General features: G+C 33.4%; 1 protein-coding gene across 4 annotated transcripts in view; it reads left to right on the top strand.

The window, feature by feature from the left end:
- Sick (sickie) overlaps nucleotides 1-24817 on the top strand; it is a 156270-nt gene that overhangs the window by 92120 nt on the left and 39333 nt on the right. For all 4 annotated transcript variants that reach the window (XM_070303075.1, XM_070303076.1, XM_070303074.1 and 1 more), the window contains 4 exons: nucleotides 10048-10198; nucleotides 10617-12168; nucleotides 12493-12863; nucleotides 19527-19839. In XM_070303075.1, the coding sequence (XP_070159176.1) occupies nucleotides 10048-10198; nucleotides 10617-12168; nucleotides 12493-12863; nucleotides 19527-19839 (2387 nt within the window). The remainder of the gene's footprint in view (nucleotides 1-10047; nucleotides 10199-10616; nucleotides 12169-12492; nucleotides 12864-19526; nucleotides 19840-24817) is intronic.

Here is a 24817-nt window from a genome sequence, read left to right as displayed (position 1 = left end):
AATTAGTTTCTTGCTTCTCATTAACTTTTTTCATTTCTCTATTTTTTCTTCTTCTTTATATTGTTATTTTTAAGTTTTCTTTCTTATAATTTTGAACTTACATGTTATCTTGCATTAATGCACGATTTTTGTACATTTTTCATTTATTTTATAGAATCGTGATATGTTTTGCTTCTATATTTGTTTTGTATCTTCCATTACGCATCTTTTTTGCCGTCAATAGATATTATTAACGCAGACGTACACATTTCCTCTTACGCGTAATAAAGTCTCGCGTTGAAAACGAAGAGAGAACACCCTCGACGAGTGCATTCGTACAGTATTTGTTCATTTATCGTTATTTTTATCGAGGTCGCACTTGCACGCGCGTCTCGAGACGGATATCCTGAAAAGGACGTGATACGTGTATGTGACAGAGAACTCGGAAAGAGGATCGTCCTGAAAAGAGGACGAGGGTCCTGCAATTGGCAGGCGGGAAGCAGAGAAAGAGAGGCAAGCAGGCAGGACAAATAAAGGAATCTAGAAAAAGGGGAGATTGCAATTTGCGCCAAACCTGCAAAACGAGACAACCGACTGACACGGCAGGGTGTTCGTTCGTTCCGCGCGGGGAAAATTATCGTTGATGGCACGCTATTCTACTGACGAGCGCCTCTTTGTGACCAGGAAAAAACGCGATTCTCGCTGCATTTATTTTGTACAGCCGTGCGTGTTTGGAAAATATTACATAGCAATATTACAAACATTCTCCTCGGTCGGACATTGAGGCTCCTTTAGTTTGATTGACATCTTTGTATGTATATGTTTATATGTATGTGTTTATGTATTTTTTAACATTGTTTTTTCTATTTTTTGATAATATACATATATATGATTATAAATCATATTACGGACTAGATTGTCGATATTTGAAGCCCGTAATCTCATAATGCGCTATGTAAATCGAGATTGAATGTTATTGATATTCAATCGAATTCAAAGTATCTCTAAATCCTTTAGAAATTTTTTGCAATGGTCAAAGCACGGCTGTTCGAAACATCTTCGCTGCAATTAATCAAAGATAGAATTGCCGATGTAAAAAAGCGCCTTCGAGTTCGCTTTCATGCTTTTCCCAATCGATCTCCTTTGTCGGTTTCTAATCCTTTTCCATCGTTCTCTCTCGAAGAACTCTCGATTTCTACTGTCATTTCCATCGATCTCTCAACTTTTACTCGATTGGTTCATGAACGTTCTTCGTCAAAAGTTCTCGACGACAAATAATTTGAAGCTGAGATGAAACATATTTTTCTCTCGCTTGAAAGAAGAATTTCTGTTTCTTCGTTTCTTTTTTAAGAGACACGAATGTACAAAACATTCATTCATTCGCAAATTTCAATGCACCACGTGGTTCTTCGCCAAAGACCACAAAGACCGGATATGCCTTTTCTTCTACTTAATATAATGAGGATTCAAAACTAAAACAGGATGACTATATTTTTATGAAAGAGATTCGTGGATGTTAAGGAGCATTATATACACTGTTCTATAGTTCTTTTTTATAGAATCTAATTTTTTCTCCGATTATAAGATCACAAATTGTTTCTCTAAATATTGATTGTAACAACGTTTAATTTATAAATTTATTAAATTAAATTTAAAAGATCTTTATATTTTATTTAATATTTCTTTAATTTTTTCCATTTTTTAAATAACGATATTTCAAATAAGAGGTTTTCGCAATTTATCGAAAATTATTTGCCATTTTCACTACGTCACTATTATTTTCTATAAAATCTGTTTCCCTATTTCTGATCATGATTGTAATGTGATTTTGTCCCCCTCTTTTTTTCTGTACAAAAAAATATGTTTCTTCCGAGCGGCCGACACGTCGACACGCGAGCTATTCGATTTAAAGATGGAACAGCATCCTTCGCTCAGAAGAAGCGCTCTTGCTTATTTGTTCCGCGGGTATCGACAGCTGTTGCTGACATTAACTCCATCTTGTTTCACCCCACGCATCCCTGCATTGTCGTCGCGATCAATCCTCTGATCGTCGGCCATTATTAAATCTCCCTTAAGTTGGGACTAGAAATAGGCACATGTTTATTTTATTCATAAGGCAACTAATATAAATTTCTCACTCGAAGACGCACACTTTGTAATATAGAAATATACAACTACGGATAATTAAATAGCTGTAAATAATTCAATTAATTCAAAGTATTAATTTAATTTAGTATGTATGAGATTAAATTAATTGGTATTAATTTGATTATTAACACGAAATAAAAGTTACCCACATCTCGATTTTAAATAAAATATGAATCAAACAAATTCATTTTTCTAAATAATAACAATTATAAAGAAAATAACAAAATAAATTACAGGATACAATCGACTAGATACAATATTTTTTATCAATCTCTTCTAAATTTCGTAAGGGCGTCATCAGACGGAATCAAGACTAGCGTGAAGCGACAGGTGATTCTGTTATCGTACAGTTAATGGCGAACCTTTTTGAGATACATTCGATGCACCTGGCTCAATCGCCAGGGGGAGAAAGGAAGGTAGGATCGGTGGAACGGACGAATAAGTTCAGCACATAATGCGCTGCATTATATCTTACGGATCTCGGGATCATCATCGTTTATCATCGCGTCTCATCATCCGACGCACCGTTACGTTCGCGTATCCCCATCAGTGCCGATGTCCATCACGTTTTGCAATTTCATTATTTTTCGTTAGTCCCCATTGTGAAGAGAAAGAGAGAGAAAGAGAGAGGGAGGGAGATATCCCATCCGCTTTTCTTCAAGCGCAATGAGATTAGCTGCTCGCTTTATTATTGTGCTATAAGTGAGCGCTTGTAACGAGGTAGACTTCAACGCAAAATACTTCATCTATTTTTTATCACGAAAATTTACATAGATGGTAAATGAAAGGGAAATAAGGAATAGCACTACTATATTATTATACAACATCAGAAATATTGTCTAGCTTTAAAATTAATAGATTAGCTAACTCAAAGACCAACTTTACATTCAAGTAAGGGAAAGAAGTAAAATTAGTTATTAATATAGTAATAAGGTAAAATTGTATAAAAGGGTAACACATCTCCGATTTTATCATTACTTAAATATGTTGTAGGTGAGATTCTTCTAAGTAATTCGCCGCGAGAAATTTGTAGGGGATGGCATTAGTTTAGGAGATATAACAAATTAAAGTTTTATAGTTTTAATGCTTTTTTTATTATAAAATAAGAAAAAATGAAGTTTGGTTACGTTGTATTTGTCTAGAGCAGACTGGAAAAAGTGTTTGTTTCCATTTACGGAATAGCTATACACTCATGGATACTTTGTCAATAATGTGTTTCATCTATTTCTCATCTAGTTCGTTAAAAGCTTTCAACATACGACTATACAAATTTCTATAAGTCTTGTTGAAGATAGAAGTTAGATTCCGATAACTTTGGCGCCACGTTTTGATTATGATTTCCAAAGGCATTTTTTCACGAGAAAGACGAGAAGAATAATAAAAAAATTCTAGGATCAACAGTTCGCAAGATATAGCAATAATATGAATATTTCACAAAATCTTTTATGCATGTTTACCTATATTTAAGTAGCGATTAAATCGGATGTGTATTATCTTTTATGCAGTTTTACCAGTAATGATATTATAAATCAATTAATTAAACTTGACCGACACAATTTTAATTTTCTTCAGATATCTTTTGTATATTTTGATCTAGCTAAAGAGTAGGAGGAAGCCAGATTGACAAGCGAAGGAAAAAGAGGCTTTGTACAGTTTGTGTGTGGTTTGTGTGAGTCACAGCCTGTTTGGGACTTCGGTCGATCCCACGGGACGCCTGTGGGGATCCGCGAATATAAGGGAAGAAGGGGGAACGGAGCAGCCCCTACGCTAATTCGACGCACGTGCGTAAGGAGACACAAAGAAAAAAGTCCGCGAGAAACGGTCGAAATTGAAACGAGCTCTCGATCGCCATTCCCGTCAATTACGAACGCGATATTATCTCTTAGGGGGAAGGGGGAGTTATTCGTTCCCCCGTTTCTTCGTAGACATACTTGCTATCTTCCGCTTTACGTTCACTTTGCAATCGCAGTAAAAAGAACGAGGCACTAACTTTGTTAACGACCGCGTGTTATAGCTAAGTCTCTGTCTCTCTTTTTTGCATTGCGTTAAATTCATTTTATTGCGAACGCAATCGACTTGTTTACGAGAAAACTTCATTTATTTTCCCCCTTTTATTTGAAACTATATTACGATGAAAATATCATACGGGGTGCAATAAATTGAACCAATCATATTTTTCACTAAAATATTTCCTTATTATAAACATCTGTATATAAATTTCTGTCAATTTAACAGTATCGAGAAAATTTATAGTATTGCAATGTATTGCATTGTAAGTTTTTCTACGTCTCTTTGTCGCTACAAGATGTTAAATGAAGCCAGATGTTGCGTCGGGGTATACTGCATTTCGAATTACTTATCCCGAATCAAGACTCGAACATCACCCCCTCAAGTTCAGACGTCGTTTCCCATTTTATGGATGCGTCCATTGTCTAATCGTTATAATCTAATCTCTGCCTAATTTCTTTTTCCGTCTCTCTTTTCCTTTCTTAATCGAGATAAAGGAATCTATTCCTGCGCGATGTATACCGACTTCTAATCAGCCTGGAAGCCTAACTAGGCGCGATGTAACACGTGTCAGTCGTCGAGCGAATCGATTCGACAGTTAGTCAATAGCAGCGGATTCCTCGAAAAAGGCCAGACTTAATCATCGAGGAAGCTCCTAAGGGTTCTTCTAATCTTCGACAACGATCTTTTTGAAGTGGGCTAAGACGTAACTTGAATTCAAACCGCGCGTATCTAATCATTCTTTCTATTTTTTCTCTATGCGGCTCGTCTTTTCACTCTGCGCACATTGCCAGTAGAGTACATTTTTATTTGATATATATATATATTTATTTATTTGATATTAGATACGCGCAGTTTGAATTCAAGTTAAATCTTAGCCCACTTCAAAAAGATCGTTATCGAAGATTATATATATAATATATATAGGGAGAGAGAGAGAGAGAGGGAAATTTTAATGATGAAAGAGTTTAATAATAAGAGTTAAATTTAAGAGTTTAATAGATCATATGATCAGTAAGTGCTATAATTATTATAATTTAACGCGTTAATGCAAGCATCGTAATTCCACTGCATTGAACTTTTTACGTTGTTTGAATTTTTTCGTTGTTTTATTTTGTTACGAGACGGATGGATTTTCATTTATCTCTCACATTTGCGAGAAGATAGACTCCATGCGCGATAAACGAAAGGGGATGGAAATAGCACTCGCGATATAAAAAAAGAGGAAGTAAACGTTCAACAATCCGAGAGTCACTCACAGAGGTTAGATCGCGCTTATCGCGCTTATGTACCAATAAATGTTTTCTCAAAGGTTCACGATTCTACGGGAACACCTTGTCTGTGCACTTAAGAAGAAATTCGTGATACGCAATATTCTGTTTCACTTCCGCATGTCTCAAGTTATGGTTCAGATAAGACTCGAGATGTTTTGAAATTACATTAAACTTATTATGATCTCAAAATTGTGTTAAAAAATCAAAGCAGAGAGAATTTACGTATTCATATAAACTGTGATAAAAGTTATAAAAGAAATATGATATAATTTTACAAATTAAATATAAGATAAGATACAGTTTATATGACACAATAAGATAGATAAGATAAATATAATTCTATAAATTATGTATATAATAAAACTTAATTAGATTAGAAATATCAAAACTTTTCGAGATTTTTTGATCAAATTGTTAGATTTTCAAATTGTTGGATTTTTTCGGTTGTTAATCTCTTGGATTTAAACACATATTTTTAAAATCGCGAATTCTTAAAATTTTAGTTCTCCGAACGATTTTTTTTTTTTTTAAATTCTTAAATTATATACACGTATTTAAATACACGTATCATATCGAACAAGTAATTTTTCGTATCTGAAATATGTATGCGTATGTGCGGTATAGTAAATAAAAAAAAAAAACAAAAAACAAAGAAATAACAGAAAAGAAAGAAAAAAACTTTTACGGTTGGCGTACGGTACATTGACGCGCTTCTAACAAGTGGTTCTCATATATCGACATTTGCATATGATTCGTTTTAATTTATTAAAAAACATTATTTTTATATGAATAAGATGAGTGCTATATATTATGAGTGTATATATATATGTATATATGCATTATATATATATATATATATATAAATTATCTTTTTATATTTTTCATATCTATGCACTGTAAAGATTTATATAAACTACAATTATATATAAAACTTTCACTAAATATGATAAACATAAAGAGTTATATAAGAATGTCTATATGTTAAGCTGTGTTTAATGCAAAATTTAAAATGCACGTCCTGACGTTGAAAAAGATAAGTATATTAATGAAAAAATTAATATATTATTTAACCAGATATAATTTTTTTATTTAATTTCATGTGGTTTTTATAATTTTAAATTTAATTTAAATATATATGTATATAGTTAACAAATATATATATATATATAAAAGACTAAACTCTCTCTCCCTCTCTCGATCAGACGATGATAAGTTTAAAACTGATCACCGCTGAAGTTAATCTTGGTCTGTCAATTGCGTTCGCGATATATGCGCGTGTGTATGTGTCTGTGCGTGTACGTATATAATTTGCGAAATGCAATGCCTTTTCGCGTTGTACCGTTGCAGTGCCTTGCAGCGCGATCCCCTCATACTCAGATGCGCTCTCGAAACAAAGGGAGAAACCGAGGGGGTCCCGAGAAGGCTGCGTCGGGAGTGTACGAACTCGTACAAAGTGTAAGTACGAGTTTGCACGCGCGAGAGACTGCGAGAGGACGCGCGAGCTGCAGCTGCAGATGTTGTAATTATTTCTGAATGGTGTAACAAAGTATTAGGCAAGACGATTATTGCAAAAATATTGAAAGTTGTGTGAATTAATTCTGAAGTATATTTTTTGTGTTTTCCAAAATTTGTCAATCGATCGGCCACAATAATAAATTTCGCAAGTTACATATAAAAGTTTCAAAATTTTATTGATTATCTAGAATTTTATAAAAATCGATAAAGTTAAAAACAATTTATAAAAAATTTCTTTATCTGTAAAAATTATTTATTTTTGTCATGGATCTAAAAAGAATTATAACGATATTCTGAATTCTTTATTATTAATTGTTATATTTTTATTTGATACTAAACAAATTATAAAAAGAATATTAGAAGATAAATTTCGGAGTGATATATCTAGTTCTGGAAATTAATGATCTATATTTTCAAGGAATTGTTAATTGATACTTATTATATCAATCATGGGAAACAAATCAGGTGCATCCCTTTTGTTCTCCCACGTGGACCGATATTGTCTTATCTCGAACGGAAGGAGCAATGAGAGGATAGCGAAGGGGACACGTGAGCATTAGTGTCAGTGAAGTGAGTGAATGAGTGCAGTCGCACGATTCTCTCGCAAGAAGCTCACCGTACACAAGAGTTGCATTTGCAAGAGGTATCGCTTATAGAGAATAAGACATCTATCTAGAATCCTATCGCAAGAAGTTAACGGTAGGATATTCTCTTAATCAGAATTCTTCAAAAAATTTGTCATGAAAATTGAACACTCTATTAATTAATACTTTTGCAACAAATTCATGATAAATATAATAAATCTGTTGATCAAAATTCTTTTGCAAAGGATCTGTGATAATAGATATATATCTTCTTCTATCAATGTTTTTCGTAAGAAATTCTTTTTAAGAAATTTTTCATAAAAATTCTATTGTAAGAAATGAATAGAATATTCCAATGACTACAATATCCTCTCGCACGGGAAATCTTTTATAAATAGGATCATTTAAATTGAACTCTAAAATTTTTTCATCGACAAAACATTAGCATAATCGATGCGTTGAAACAACATTCGTCTCTGATTCTACCTCTCATTCCGTTTCGAAAATTCGCAATACACGGCTGTCATTAATATCACGACAGATCGATCGATATCGTGCGACTTGCACGATGAATCATTCTTGTGACAGGCGAGCGAATGCTCGGTCACGTTTTAACTCCCCTAAACTGTTCGTCTCTTTTCCTCTTCCATTGTGCACTGGATAAAAAAAGGAATCGAATTTATTACGACACTTCGTGACTGGCGGTTTCGATAAGGCCGCCCCGAACATAGATTTCATCTTTACTCAACACTGACGAGACCTCGACTGATATCTTTGCCTAATATTCTGAATAGCTCTCTAACTTTATCTCGAAATGTCATGAAAACTTATTGAATGTCTATAGTTGTGATCTTTTTTGAAAAATAATATTACAGAATTATGTTTAGTAGTCTATAGTAAGAGTTAGTAATTTATGTAGAATTTATAAAATTGTAATTCTTTTTTTAAGAGGACAAACTTTTGAGAGAGCCAGTTCAGTTTCCATCGCGTTAATAATTTTGAATTAAATAAAAAAAAAATGTTTAATTATATACATACGTATATGAATGGATAGAGAAAAGATTTTTCGTCGTGTCCGCGAAATCCTTGTTAAACAATTAAAGCTATCGCGACGAATGATAAATCAATAAAACAAGGCAGATTACATGTCGCGTTAAGCACGATAAAAGGTCGCGTCGGTTCATCGTAAAATTTCTGCATCGCCAAGCGCTTTCAGTTGTCTTGTGTCAACCACATTTGTGTCACGCTCGCAGGGACAATTGAGACGAGAATTAGGTAGTCGGTAACCACTGTAAATCCCTGTCGAGTGGGTCAATGAAGAAGAGCGATAACGGTTGCGAGATCCATACATGATTTCGAAATGACAGATCACTATAAAGAGTTGAACAATTTTCAATCTTTTAGTTTTATAAATTTAATGTTTATAACAACAACAAAAATTGAAAATTATAATATAACTGTTTAAGTTATGAGAAATTAAAAATCTTGATTCTTTAGTTACAATTTTATAAAATTTTCATTTTGAATAAAATTGTCGTTTATCGTTATATGTGTAATAAGAAGATTTATTTTAAAAATTTGCCAAATTTTTCTCGTCAAGGGATTAATTTATACGGATAAATTTAAAATCATTAATCTCGTGTATGAATCGGCTCGTATATATTGTACATATATATCTCTATAATTAATCGTCGGTTATTTACGGTTTCGAGATCTCGTTCTCTCACTCGTGAGTTTGCATGCCGACGCGGATTGTTTGACAGAAACAACGTCTACGATTACTCGGGAAGAGCGGATCGGGTGGTATAGTACGACATAGTGGATTAATCTTCTCGCTCTCGGTAAACACGGACGGTTTATTTTGTCTACGGTGCTCTGCGCTCGCGTTCTGCATTACGCGTATGCACGATGCGTGCACATATAGCGAGTCAGAATCACAGCCACGCGGCTGTGCGCGCTTAATGACGCGGCCGATCATCATCGTTATATTGAGATGGCCAATAAGTGTGCCTCGTGATGCCTGAATGAAAAATTCATAGTCATAATTCTTTATTATTAGACACTCGATAAAGGAAAAATTAAATATAAGCATTAGATTATTTTCTATTTAAATTAATATCGTAAAATTTTGTTATTATTATCATTAGATTTTTATTGTTTTTAAAAATTAATACAAATATTATTTTTGGTTCTAAGATCTGATTCTTTGATTCTTTTCATCTTATTTTTGATTCTCTTATGGAGAAAATTAAAAAATTAATTGTTAAAAATTAATTATTGATTGAAAAGAATTAAGGGGAGATTCTTTCTCGAATATATTTTTCCAAAAGACATTTTTAACATGTGTTACATATTGTAACTGATATATTACGATATTATCTTGCATATTAAATTATTTAATTATTTAATTATGTAGAATTGTCTTCTCCTCTTCTCCCTTCTTTCTTTTGCTCTTTCTCAATTCAAAGTAAATTTCTGAACCCATTTAAATTGCAAAAAAATATTTTGATGTTAAAAATCTTTGTATTTCTTTGTTTCAGGCCTGAAACACGGAAACAGCGGCGTGGGCAGCGCGAGCAGTTCTAGGAGCACCAGTCCGAGTCAGCAGCAACAATCCCAGGGTGCTCTTTCCTTTATTCCGCAACCGAGGAGTCAGAACACGAATCGACAACCGGCGGCCACTACACCGAGGTAAAATTTGTCGTTGAGAAAATAGATACTTTTTTCTTTGCGATCATGCGATTATTAATCTCTATTAAACTTTATTATTTAAAAAAAAGGGATTAAAAATTAATTATTAAGAATTAAAAATAAGTTTAATATAGAAAAATTAAAAAAAAAAAGATTATTTAAAATTTTCTCTTTAGTCACAAAAATGCATTTTTGACATGTTGTATAGATTGTTGTTTATTGCAAAATGATTATAAATTATAATACATTATAATATTAATATTATATAAAAAATACTATTATTTAAAATTTATGTTTTAATTAGAAAGAAACATATCTTTTTTATGTAATCTATATTTAAAAATTTAAACATTAGAAACATTTTTTCATTTATCTCTTTTCCTACTTCAATTTTATTTATTTATTTTATTATTTGCAGTCCTCGAACATCTACGGTGGGTCGACCTAACGGGGGTCTAAGAGTTCAACAACAAGCCTTGCCATATTCCGGAAACACCACTCCGGCACCTCAGCCAAACAAGAATTCTGTGCTGGACAAGTTTAAACTCTTTAACAATAAAGAGAAAAATCAAGAGCGCGGAAAAGCTTCTTCAGGAGTTTCAAAACGCACTTCGAGCTCTTCTGGATTTTCTTCAGCGCGATCTGAACATTCGGACAGTTCAACTTCTCTATGTGATCAAAGCAAAGCGCAAGCTCAAGAATCGCCAAAGAGTCGTGCGCTGAAATCGAAACTGCAATCAGCCAAGCCGGCGAAGCAGGCAAGCCCGAAAACAGGTAGAAAAGAGCAAAGCAAAGCTCAGAGTAAGATCGCGCGTACGAGCAAGGGCCCGCTAAACTCCTCGGAGAAGTTGACGATGCCTTATAATAATCCAGTCATGGAGCAAGATGGCAAAATCGCCGGTAAAGTGGTGGCTACTAAATTACAAAATGATAAGAAAACACCGAATCTTCAAGAACTAGCAAAGCAACCAGTGGCACAGTCACTAAAGACGAATCTTTCAGCTCTGACACCATCTAGACAGATTAATCCTCAAGATATCAAGAACGTGAACTTGAAAAACGAGCTTCCTACGACAAAATCTTCACCCAGACCCAAGATGGAGCTTCCAGGCAAGATACCGGACCCGAAAATTTATCTGCAAAATGTGAAGTCACCGCCAAATGGTTTAAATAAGGATTTAATGATACAAAAGGCCATCTTAGCGAATACCAACGGTATCATTAAGCCGTCCGAAACAGTAGAAATGCTCACCCGCGAGAATGACGTCTTTAATCGTACCCTGAGCATGAATGAAGCCAACCTATCAGACTGCAAAGATTTTATGTCAAAGCAGAAGGAACCGGAAGTTTTGGAAGAGCAAACAGAGATCGAAAGCTTTGATTCTCCATCAAAGACTCAAGAATCAAACCAAGACAAGATTATTTGCGAGGAAGAAATAGAATCTACTGACATTCCCAATGAAAAACAGGATTCTCTGACTGTTAACATAGATCTAGTAGCTGATGAGAAGCCAGCTAATACTGAAGATGGACTCGCATGTCCTCCCGCGCAGAACAATCTGAACTTTGGGCCCAGTAAACCGCTGACAGGCTCGAATAGTCCTCTTCAAGGTCCGAACATGGCCGGGCTCAGTCCAAATTCCAGCATCCCAAAACCTACCGCTCTCGTGAAGGGTACGTCGAAACCGTCGAAAGAGAGCGGCATAATCGGCGGTGTACCAACACCGACGAAGCCAAAAACCGGCGACATTCTTCATCGCAAACTTGATCCCAATACAGTAGCGATGGTGTCGCCGATGCCGAGTATCTCAGACCTCATGTCTGAAAGCTCACACAGCAATTCTAACAGCACCGGGCAGAGTAATTCGAGCGACAGTAGTGTGATTTATAGACCGAGCAGCGAGAGCGGCAGCGAGATCAAGACGATTCCCAATCGTAAGATTGATACTACATTCGAGCAATTGGAGAAGGTTAGTGGAAATCTTTTGATATATTACTGAATGAAATCGGGAGATAATTATAATATTATAATTTATATAACGAACCCTATTATATATGATTATTAATAATTTTATAATTAATAATTATAAATAATAATTATATATATGATATATAATCACATGGAGCAACTCAATTAATTTCAATTAAAATGTTTATATATATATATATAAAAAAAGAAATCAATGTTCAAAACAAAACTAGGTTTAAAATTTGACAAATAAATTAAACATATCTATAAAATTAAAAATTAAAATTGAAAAAAAAATTCTTACTTTTATTTTGTCATAATAAAGGTGCTGTCAGAGAGTTCAACATGCGGCGGTACCTTGGCGGACGACGAGGCCGAGATGACAGTAAAACCCATGCAGCCTCTTCTGCGCGGTTACACACCTGGGGCTCGGGGCCTGCAGACCCTTCCGAGTCGCACGACGACTCGACAATACACTGTTCTACATTCATCATCGCATCATCATGTTAGTGGTCACCACGACTACGCTGACGTAGACATCGCTTCCGGTTATCTGAGTGACGGTGAGGTGCTTCGTGGTGGCATGAACGTCGGCAGTAGAACCCTATCTGATCTGTGCGACGGATACATGTCCGAAGGTGGCGCGTCTCTATATGCACGCAGACTCAATCCTTCCTATAGTCACGAACACGACAGGTAAGTCCCTGTATAATTTTTCTTAATATTTTTTAATGTATTTGAAATCATCAACTTTCAACTTTCACTGTGCTATAAGTTATAAATTCAAAGAGTCAATAATATTTGTAAATTTAGTTGTAATTTTTGCCAATTTTTAATTAATTAAATTTTTTTTTTAATAAATGGGTTATACAGTATTTAGAAAAGTTATATAGACATAAATAATATACAAAAAGTTTAGTACATATAATAAAATGCGTTTTAAAGAATTAATTATCAGAACAATTTTAGAAGAATGGAATTTCTATCTATTACAAGTTAATTTGCGAGAAAATTAAACTACGGAAAATTCCTCGTCGCTCTTTCATTCAGCAAGGATATTATATGACAATAATATAATGATTACGATAATAAGAAAAAATTAATATGACAAAAGAAAAAAATAATCTATCATATATATTGTAGTATATAATCTATCAAAAATAACATTGGTTTTAGATTTCTACCAATTTCTCGATGAATGATTATTATCAAACTCTAAGAGAGGATCAACGACAATTGAATTGGCATGAAAAAGGGATCGAGGGAGCTTTCTCGCGATTGAACTTTGCATATCAACGTCGACCACGCGAGCGATTCACGACGCGCGTCGCAAAAGTTTTGCTGGATCGCCGGCCGGATGGATCATTTTTTATCGAATGAAATATGGATGAGAGAAAGGTGCGAAGGCGCAATGCTCGCGCACGCGAGAGAGTGGCGATAAATTAGCGCCGCGTGGGCGACGCTGAGCGCTCGCCGAGTATTGATCAAGAAAGCTCTCCGGGTCTAAGCTTGTCGCGAGCGCTTTTCAACGAAAAACCCGTAACATTTCCGCGGAGTCTTACGCATCTCACAGCCTTCCATAAACCATCATATTAATCTTTAATTAAAATTATCGTTGAAATAAATAGAAAGTTTTTGCTTCAGTATTTCGTGACGTTTATTTGGGGGAAAAAAAAAAAAATTTCTTTTACGCAAATCTAGAATTTCATCATAATATTTATTATCAAAAAATTGAAATAAAAATCGAATATATTGATATAAAAAATTTAGTCTTTGTTGGATGATTTTACTTTATTCGATTAGCAGACAACGATTAAGCGACTAAGGATTATGGTTTTCTATTTTTTGAATGCATTAAATACAGGAGCTTTCTATTTTAAACAACGTTTAGATATTGTTCGGTACACAAAGTAAATTCGCGTCGTGATTCCCTCATTACGTTTCATCATGCCTGTGCCTTTCTCCCTTCTTGCAATGAAATACTCACGACCAACTGAGAGAGAGGGAGAGGAAGAGAGAAAGCTTTATTATTAGCACTGACCTATGTATATTCAAATTAACATTTCAAGTAGCAAGCCAATTTCATTGGAGAAACGCGAAGACGAAGTATACGTGGTCTTCGCAGAAAACACCCTTTTTCTTGTATCGATCATATTTAAATCCTTAATCGTATTATACGAGCTTTTTGCGCTACTTATTATGCAACATTTAATATTTCGATCGAGTCTGCGATATAAGCCCAGGATTTACTAGCCGTAGAATTTAGCGTACGAAAAAACACACAATTTTTTTTTTTTTTTTTTTTCACATATAATTGTATAATAAGATTTAATTCTTTTAAGCTATCAAAATTTATCATACTTGGTTCGATGAAAAAGCTCACATCTGTGATAATCTATCCAGACTTTTGTACGTATGTTGGGCGAATGAATCATACAAGGCTCGCGAGAAAGACGCTTCTACCGGATAGTCTGACTACGGTCTCTAATTATGCAAAATTCACGAGGCTATTTCCGGAGACGTGTCCAATTACTCAGCACCGCTTAGACTGCTTTTACCGCGATCGAATTAAAGCGTGGCCAGTCATCCGATTAATACGCGAAAACGATTTTACTATGTTTCCATAAATACTCGTCACGATTCTACCGATGAAGTTAAGTTTCTTATAAGAAGTCGCGGAATCTCCAGCATAAAGTCAAATGACAAAGAAAAAAAGAGAAGTAAAAAATACAGGACTTACATATACTAGAGACGAAATATACACAACTCTACAATATCAAAGTTTGAGTTACTATTGTATTAAAATATTGTTTGACATCTTTTTCTTAATTCTTGATTTTGAGGTAACTCAGATTTATATATATCAAATCTATATTTGGGAAGGATATCTAAAATAAATATTTTAATCTTATATTTATTGAAATCTTATATAATTAAAGTCTTATAATTAAAAAGATATTTTCTTAATATTAAAATTGTAGTAAAAAAGATTCGTTTTCTCTCTATATATATCGGTATAATCTAGTCATCACGTTTTATTTATTCTATTGTATTTAATATATGATACTTAGAATTGACTTCCAAGGGCATATCCGATGATTAAGAAAGATCTCCTCTCGGGTAGTATCACGCGCGTTTTATGGGATATTGTTTGCCGTAACATGCTCCGGAAACGCGCCGGAGGGCACGACATGGACCCCTTCGCCTTGGCATAATCGAGGCCGCGCGCGTATCATCCGCTTGAAACCCGACGCGCTTTTCGGAAATTCAATATACTTAGCCGAGAGACCCTTCTACGACCCTCATCGCCATCGCGTTAAGGGAAACCCCGAATCTGCAACAAAGACTCTCGGCATATTTCGACGATTACCGCGAACCTGCGAAAGCATTCTTCCTTCGGTGCTAAGAAAGGAATCTCTTAAACCTAAATATATTTAAAAATAAACGCATTGATATATACATTATTCACATGATGATTTGAAAGAATCATATTCGATGTCTTTATATGTGTTTTTGCAGCGTATCTGTTTTCTTATGCTAAATATTATACGGTATTGTAATGATTAAAATACACACACACACACACACATATCATAAATATGTATGATTGATCAAAGGAGACTTTTATCATTTATTAATATTAGAATTATTTGATCAGTCAGAATATATCTCATTTATGTTGATATCACATGATTAGCGATTGGTCTCATTTTCGGTTGTATCCTTTGGAGCAGGAATAATAAGTTTCCACATTAAGATGAATGATATGCATGTATTATGCATACATATATACGATATACACACGCCAAAGCGAGAAATCAATTTATCGCGCGAGAAGAAGGCGGGCTGCGTTATGTGTATTGTATGCAGAGAGAGATAAGTACCTTTGTCCTTTCCAACAGTCTCTCTCAGCATTGTCCTCTTCTCTCTGGCCATAGGATTCACGCGCGACATGTCCCTTTTCCTCGCCCTCGTATATTCCGACGAGATGAGGATGCTGCGGTACATACATCTCTCTGGCGCATCTCGTTGCGCGACCGCTTGGCACGTGCACTAGGTAGACATTATCTATAATAACGCTTGTTATATATACATAAAGTTGTATATATAAGTAGGATGTTAATTGCCGAATTCAGGGTAGATAGAAAGACAATTTAAAACAAAATTTAAAAAAATATTAAAACAAAAATGATTATTTTTGAATTTTTCAATTATTTAAAAAGTTTTAAATTTAAATGTATTTAGAAAATTCTCTTTATTTTATTTAGACATGCTTATGTACTTTTATACATTTTCATATGTATTTTTATTTATATATATATATATATATATATATATATATATTTTTAATTACATAACCATATATATACTTTATAAAATCTGGATTTGTCTAATCTAGCTTTCATAAAAAATAAATTTATACATCGTACAAAACGCGCTTTATAGAATAATTAAAATCTCATTTTAAATATTTACCTTTTGTTGATTCATCGTAAAAATTCATGTAATTAAAAACTCTGCGGGATGCAGGATCTATTCATCCATAGATGAAAACATAGGAGAAAGGGAGATGACATTATTCGCGGTTCGCGGCGGCGGCGGCAGCAGCAGCTACGTGACGCTTGCGTGGACACGGTGACGTCACGACGATCGATCCGAAGTTGCCACGCGGTGGCGCGATCTGCCGGCGTCGGGGCGTTATTATAGGGCGATTCGAAGGAGCATCACGACCGGGGGTTGCTTTCTCCGACGACGAGGCAGGAGAGTAGATGCCGAGTCAGGGTGGGAAGTGACGTCGTCGTCTTCGACATCGTCGTCCTCGTCATCATCGAAAAGAGGCGAAGTATATTCCGAATCGGCAATAGTTTCCGCTAGTTTTCATCCTCGGTGAAGTCTTTGCTTACCGGTAATTTCTCTCCAGTTTTCGGTGTGACAGTGTTCAGAGTACAGTATATAAAGTGAAGGTGGTAGAGACAAGGAAAGGTGTCTGAAAACCGTTAGAAGAAGCGCGGCGGTTCAAGCTGAACGGTAATCTAGTAATCCTTGTTTGTCTCTTTGGAACTCTTTGTTAATTAGTTTAAATATTGGTTGTTAAATATGGTGAATGCAGGGTGCGAATGGCGGAAAAATCCAAGGGCGAAAGGGAAAGTCTGACAAAGACTGTTTTCTTAGCAGATTCAATGTTTAAACAGCATAATCACTCGCGGTTTCTCAAATAAAGATTTATTAGCATTCGCTTATGGCAAGAAAGAAAATCTAGATTCTATCATCTTTAAGTAATTTAGATTCAATCAAAATTTTTAACATCATCTTTGTCTTGATATTATTTATTATAATAATTTCTTAGGAGGGTGACTTTTTTAAGAGTGATTTTTTCCTGTATTTTAAATATGGTTTCTTATCAATTCTTATATAAGTAATTTGAATTTTACCTTCATAATGTAGTTTCTTTATTATGAAATATACTATTATTTTTTAAAATTGAATAATAGATCTTTATGAGAGACATTTTTTTATAAATTTACAGACACGTTGACATAAGTGTAATAAGGCTCGAGTAATTCTTTATTTTCTTTGGGATATCGAGATACATAATTTAGAATTAATTAAATCCTAAATTTAAAACCGATCTATTGTCAAATTCTTTTAAAATAATAATTAGATTAAACAAATATAAATTTTATGATTTAATGTGATATCTGAGTTTTAATATATTATCCCTATATTTTTCTCAAATTATTATAATTAATCACCCCTATTTTGTCTCTTTGCAAAGCACTAGTTAATATAGTTTTCTAAAAAATTCATTATTTAGCTGTTGGATACGAATTTTGCAATAACTCTCTAAAATTGCACGAGCTCTTACAGATATAGTCTTTCCATCTCTTTCTCGTTTTATTCTTTTCTTTTCTGAGCCTTGTCACAATGTAAGACGGTGAGTATTCGCTTTGCAAAATTAGATGTAAAGTTGGAACTTGACGAAGTTCACATCAGTTTGTCGCGATATCAAAAAGTTATACTTTGTCAGAGATGCTCGACAGGTCCCTTAAAATTTGTTAGAAATTTAATTCGTTAAAATTTGAATCATAAAAAATTGACATTAAAGAATTTATTTTTATTTTTACAAAATTATATCTTTCTGTTTTTATTAATGAAGAGGGAGAACAGAGAGAGGGGAGGGGGAGGGGGGGGAGAAAAAAGTGAATAATTTACCGGTACGCAAATTAAATTAAACTCAAAAAGTACAATACATTAATATTAATATTACAACTGTATAGAGTGCTCTAGAAAAGCGAGAACTTTATTCTCATATTTGCAGATGATTCTTGCGAGATCTCTTTTCGGATTTCTTTCGTGTTTTCTGCTTTGTTACAACTTTTTAATTAACGACACTAATTGTACTAATCAAGAAGTTTTGCGAGTAACGAGTTTAAGAAATGACATTCGAAGTTTCTGCTCGCTGTTCAAGTTTCTTGCGAGAATAAAGTTATCGTGCGCCAGCTAGAAATAAGTTACCGTTTAATTCCGACGCCGGTTGAGCTTTCCGCAAATATTTAATCCGCGCAAAGTGATCAATGAGCTCATAAATCACAAGATATGAGAAACGATCTGAAAATTAATACGATGGAAGGAAGAATATATTTCCGATTGCTGTTATATAGAAAGAGAAAGTCCCATTCAATTTACGATTTTTTATTAACTGTAGTATATTAAAAATTATTTCAAATTTAAATCGCAAGTTTATTTGGTACAAAAAATTTTAAATTATTTGTACCAAATGTCCGCTCTTTCATCCCTCCCCCCCGGCGAAATTTTATTTGATTCTTTTTCTTCTCAAGAAATTGAGCTTGTGAATAACTTGAATATCAACTTGATATAGGATTAAGCACTTTTTTTACGAGGCGTATTAATCCACTGTAATATTATTTTTGCATTATATATTTAATTTTCTTTCAGATATAATTTAAATTTTATTGTTAATCTTAAGTTACTATATTATTTAACACTTGTGTTATAATTTTAAGAAACTATACTGATTAATGAGTATTTTTAAAGTTAATAATAAAATGTTATAATGAATGGAATGAATAATTAATTTATAATTATGATAGGTAAGAAATAGAGAGAGAGAGAGAAAGAGAGAGAAAGAGGAAATCAAGAAATTGGCACAATAGTGGATTAGAGAACTGTCTGTATCTTTTTAAATAATTGTAAAACAACTATTTTAAATAATTATTTATATATATTTCAAATAATCGTAAATACTGCAGGTAACGATTCAAATGTGATTATAACATGCGATTAAGCTCATTATTTCCCGGATAATAATAGCGATACCTGATTTGAATTGATTTGCAGGTACGTGAGCAGCTCGCGACGAGAACTGTCGGGGGTGAAGGAACTAGTGACCTCGAGGCGGGTGCAGAAGAGTCGACCGTCGGGGGTCGCGAGGTCGGATGGCGGTTGCATCGGAAGCGTCGGTCTGGGAAGCGGTGGCGCCGGCGGCAACGGCGTCGTCGGCAGCGTTGGCGGCGTCGTCGCCGGCGGTCTTTTAGGTGGTTGCAGCGGCGGGAACGACGCCTTGGCGGAGCTCACGATTGAGGAGCTGGCCTCTATTCCCGCCGGAAATCACACCTCCGCCAATCACACGGGACATTCCTCTCATCACAAGGTCAGTGAACCCGTGAACTCGAAATCGATAGCACGCTATTTGAGAGAATGAGAGAGAGAAAGGGGGGGAGGGGGGAGACTCAATGCATATTTAAAAATAGCGTCTATTTTTATTTCTTTCTAATTCAACTATCTAACTCGTATCCGGTTAATCATTCTTGTGTCATTTGTTCACTAATAATATTAATAAGCAGAGTATATTAATTTAATATACTCTTCTGACAGGCAAAAGTTAAGAATAGCCGAAAAAGAAATCTTCTCTATTTATGATAAATATTTTTTAAATCTTATTTTCAAAAATTCTATTTTAATCTAATTTTATTTTTAATTTCTCCTGTTTTCTAATTTTTCAATTAATTATTACGTTTAATATTATATCTCTATTGACAAATTTTTTTAAAGCGACCACGGAAAAGTCGAAATTACGTTTGTAATTCCCATGTAATTGTATTTTTTTTTAATGTTTGTTGTTTTAACGCAATTTGAGATATTATTGAGAACGGTATTTGCTATATGTGGTTACTATACAAACACAATTCAATAATCATTGGCTCAACAATAACATGTTAGATGATTAAAGGGGCTAATGATGACAGCCGCCGAGTATATTCTCAATTATAGAGACCATTGGTGCAACAATTGGCATATGTGTATATATGCTCGTTGTTTGAAACAAGCCAATTGTATAGTGATAATTTCACTGGAAACGTACCAGTTAGAATTATTTAATACATTTAATAAATCAATGGAAAAATTGATCGAGAAATTTCTTTTTTAATTGAAAGAGGAACTTCTTCTTGGCGAAGCGCAAATATTTATTAATAATATTTTAATACAATTAATATAAATTTATAAAAAATATTTTTCAACATCTTTAAATCTCTCAATTAAATGAGTAATTTTTTTAAATAAGTTAAGAAATTTTTATCTGAAGCTTTGTTGAATATGAATCTTTCTCATTATTTCTTTCTTTGATTATTTGAAGCAGAGTTAAATTTCGTGCGACAGTATTGATCAATCTTCTTTTTAATTAACACCAAAATCAGTATAGAAGGGCAAAGAGCGACGATATATGCACAAACACAGTCTTATAAACCTATACCAATCCAGTCTCAAAGTATGGAGTATGTGTGCGCGTCAGCTGTTGCATCGCGCAGCTGTCGCGTACTAAGGTATCTCCACCTTAAAAAAAATGACTTTCTCGTTTGCGAATCTCACTGTTAAAAATCTCGCTTTAGAAAATTTCTACGTTCTTCCGTTCTTATATTACCGCATGTAATTTTCTTTCTTTTTTTCTTAACAAAATCAGAATTGACAATCTTTAATTAACAATCTAAAATTAAGAACAAAAAGAATACACAAATAAAATTATAAAAATTTATGCAATATAAAGGTATAATCAGAAATTAAATTAAACCGATTTCTATGCAAAAGTTTAATTATACAATCTTTGTAATTTTTTTTAAAAACATATTTAAGTCATATTTGATGCGCAATATGAATGCATTTTAATATGTATAGACCTAAAAGTCCATTCTCTTCCCAAGTGGAATTCACGAAAGTAATAACGCATCAAAGTAATGACGTTGCTCTTTTGACCTTCTTTAGACTCTTTTCTAACTATCTATTCATGTTTTCGAAATTTTCTTTTCAGTTGGATCAGTTTTGAAAAAACAATTTCTCGTATCATTCAAACCGTTTTTACGAAAATGCCATTTGTCTTTACGACGGTAATCTTTCCAAGCTTTCTCTCAATATTTGCCTGTTGTCATTATTTTGTCTTTTCTTCTGCTTTCCCATCCCCTGCCTTCAAAGATTCGTTCCAATATACAAATAATAACTTTCGCATCATGGCTGGCTCTTTTTCCGTTTCAAAAAATTTTCGGTAAAATAAATTTTCGAGATAGAACGAAACAAAAATGGAAACCAAAGTTTTAATATTTTTATTATTAGACGACTTTTTATCATAATTTTGTAAAATAATAAAATTAATCTTATAATATTGAAAGGAGAAAAATTGTTGCTCCTATTTAAAACATAAAATAATTTTTATTAAAATATTCGAAATTATTATGGAAATATTAATAAATTGGCTATAGGTATTATAAGTACTAAATATACGTAAACACACACACACACGTAAACGTATTAAATATACGTAAACATATATATAATATTAATTTTATTATTCTATTCTTTTCAATCACATGGTAACACGCTTAAAAATTATAATATCACATTTTCTGAAGTAAATGAAAAATTTGATAAAAAATATATATATATTTAAGAGAGAAAGAGAACGCGAAAAAAAATTATTCGCGTTGCAAGCAGTTTGCAACCGGATCTCACAGCAGATTGTTGTTGAATAGAATAAATATCTATCAAATGAAATAATAAATGCTGCAGTTTTCCCTTCTGCTTTTTTTTTGTTTCCTTCCATTTCCTTCTTGTATGGAAAAAAGTTTAGAATAAAAGGAACATAAATGTGTACAAAAATATTTGCGATATGTCAGACTTAAATAAAAACTTTGATTGATTAAAAATTATTTTTTCTTAATTCTGTTTCTTATTTTGATTATATGAAAATATACTACGTTGAAGTTACTCACAACTTTATTAAAGAAAAGAGGAAAAAATTAAACTACATCTTTATATCGAAATAAGCTTTTTTAACTTTTTGCTTATATTCTATTTCAGAAATAATCGACTTTTGTTGAATTAATTTTTAATAGAACTAGCCGATGGATAATGAGCATTTTCTTTTCAAAGATAGACCGCACACGATAACTTTTTCTTCCGTTAAAAGCCAACCCATTAATTATCCGTACATTATGGTACTGCACGGCCGCAAATCGACCATTTTAATAGCTTTAAAATCATATCGACATAAACGTCCTTTTTAACGACGATTATTATAATGAAATAATAACTGCTGTCCCCTATCCTTCTTCATTCCTTTTGACGAGCCATTTACCACAACTGAATTGCGATCTCGGCGGTCGCTGAGCCCTGTAATAATTATTAATTAAATGTTTATGGCTGCAGTACGAATTTATAGAAAATGATATATTTAAGCTGATCTTTATTTCGAAAGTTTGAGATAGATAATCAAAATTTAATTGCATATTTCAATATTTCAAATTTTTAATATAACAGTTATTTCAGATATAAATTTTCTCCTTCTTTATATTTGATTATGGGTATTATATAATTATTTATTTGATCGAAATATTATAATAATATTGATATATATAGGATAATTCAAAACCACCGAATATCCTTTTAAGGGCGGATTCTCTGGCCAATTTGAAGATGATTTTTCCTCAAAATGTTGAGACTTTAATAATTTTTGAGTTATAAACAATTGAAAAAAAAAAAGCTTTTTCGCAAACCAAACTTTATGTTAAAAGGAGTTAAAAGATTAATACAATTACATTTTTCAATCAATTTCAGAGGTGGATTTTACTTTAATAAAATTTTAATTTAAAGTTTATTGTTAATTACAAAGATATAATAGCAAAAAATGGAAGTCTGCAAAAAATGATGACATTCTCGACATTTTCTCGCTGAGGAAAAAAATCATTTTAAATTGATCAGAGAATCTGCTCTTAAATGGAAATTTAGAGGTTTGCGGAAGGCGCTCTATATATTAATTATTTATTTATTATTTATTTATACTATATCGTTTAATTTTTTCCACACACATTTAATTTTAATCATAATAAAATCTTTTATAAATATTATTAATTTACTACTTATAATACTATTGATACACATTGATATAACTAAAATTTATAAAGTTTCTTTCATTTCATGATATGTATTCATACATATAGAGCGATCGAATTACAGTAGAAGGATTATAGCAAGAAGGGTGACTTTTTTCCTTCGAAGATGTCTTTACGTTTTACGTCGTTCCCGGATAATCCTCTCTCTCTAATCCGCTGGTCTTGAACTATCGACTCGCTCACTGTCGCGTAAGGCCCATCTTAAACGAGAGCTATCGGTTCCGGTGTAACAACCCTTTTCGAACCCCTTCGAGATAAGGAAACGGGAACATAGGAAACTCGGCTCGTACATGATCTTCTTATCGCTGACCAAGTTAATGCTTCTCTTTTGTAGCCTTTCGGACGTAAATCAAGTCGATTAAACGGTGCTTTAGGGCAAACGAGCTCGCAAAAACATCGTACCTTCCGAAATAAAAAACAATCTATTTTTTACTCTCTCTCTCTCTCTCTCTCTCTCTCTCTTTTTCTCTGATAGTATTATAATCCAACATTTTAATTAGGATAAAACACTTTATATTCTTTTTTTGGACGAAAAAAAATAGCTCCTTTTTGATTTATAAAAATATTTAATGAGATCTGTATACGGGCAGAATTTTAACTTGAAATTAAAATATAACATGTATATATGTCTCTCCTTTTAGGATGAAATTAAAATACCGCGCTCTAAATTCTGAAAGACAGTTTTCTTGACAACTTTATAATTAATGTTTAATACGTAGTAATTATCCATAATTGGGAGGGAGAAATTTTTTTATAAGAATTACATAGACATTCTATAAATGTTAACAAATAAATTAAAAAAATTTAAAGCTATAATAAATAAAATATCAGTTAGAAAAAAAATGCAATTCAAGTGTGAATGTAAAATCTTGATCTTTGTGCTCTTATCGTAAATTGAATCGAGTCGTTTTACTTCTGCGGCACCCTGTAGATGACGGGTGCAGTATTCGGGAGGGCGAGTATACACTTCCCGGTTAGTAATATTACACGGTGTGCGCGGGAGAAATGGGGGCGAGAGGACCGGTGAGCTATGGATCGTCGACCCTCACAGTCGGCGGTTAACATTCGGACGCCTCGTATGTTACGTTCGGAATCGTGGCGAATGTGCGGGGGTGATAAAGCGCTGCCCTTTATATTTTTTGGGGTGAAAATCGCGGTGAACATAAATTGTCTTAATTGATGAAGTAATAT

This window comes from Polyergus mexicanus, unplaced genomic scaffold, assembly GCF_030449975.1.
Source record: "Polyergus mexicanus isolate NDT 795.1 unplaced genomic scaffold, iyPolMexi1.0 SCAF_10, whole genome shotgun sequence".
NCBI classification, from domain to species: Eukaryota; Metazoa; Arthropoda; class Insecta; order Hymenoptera; family Formicidae; genus Polyergus; species Polyergus mexicanus.
The sequence above is the reverse complement of the archived record's forward strand: the minus strand, read 5'-3'. Positions and strand labels throughout refer to the sequence as shown.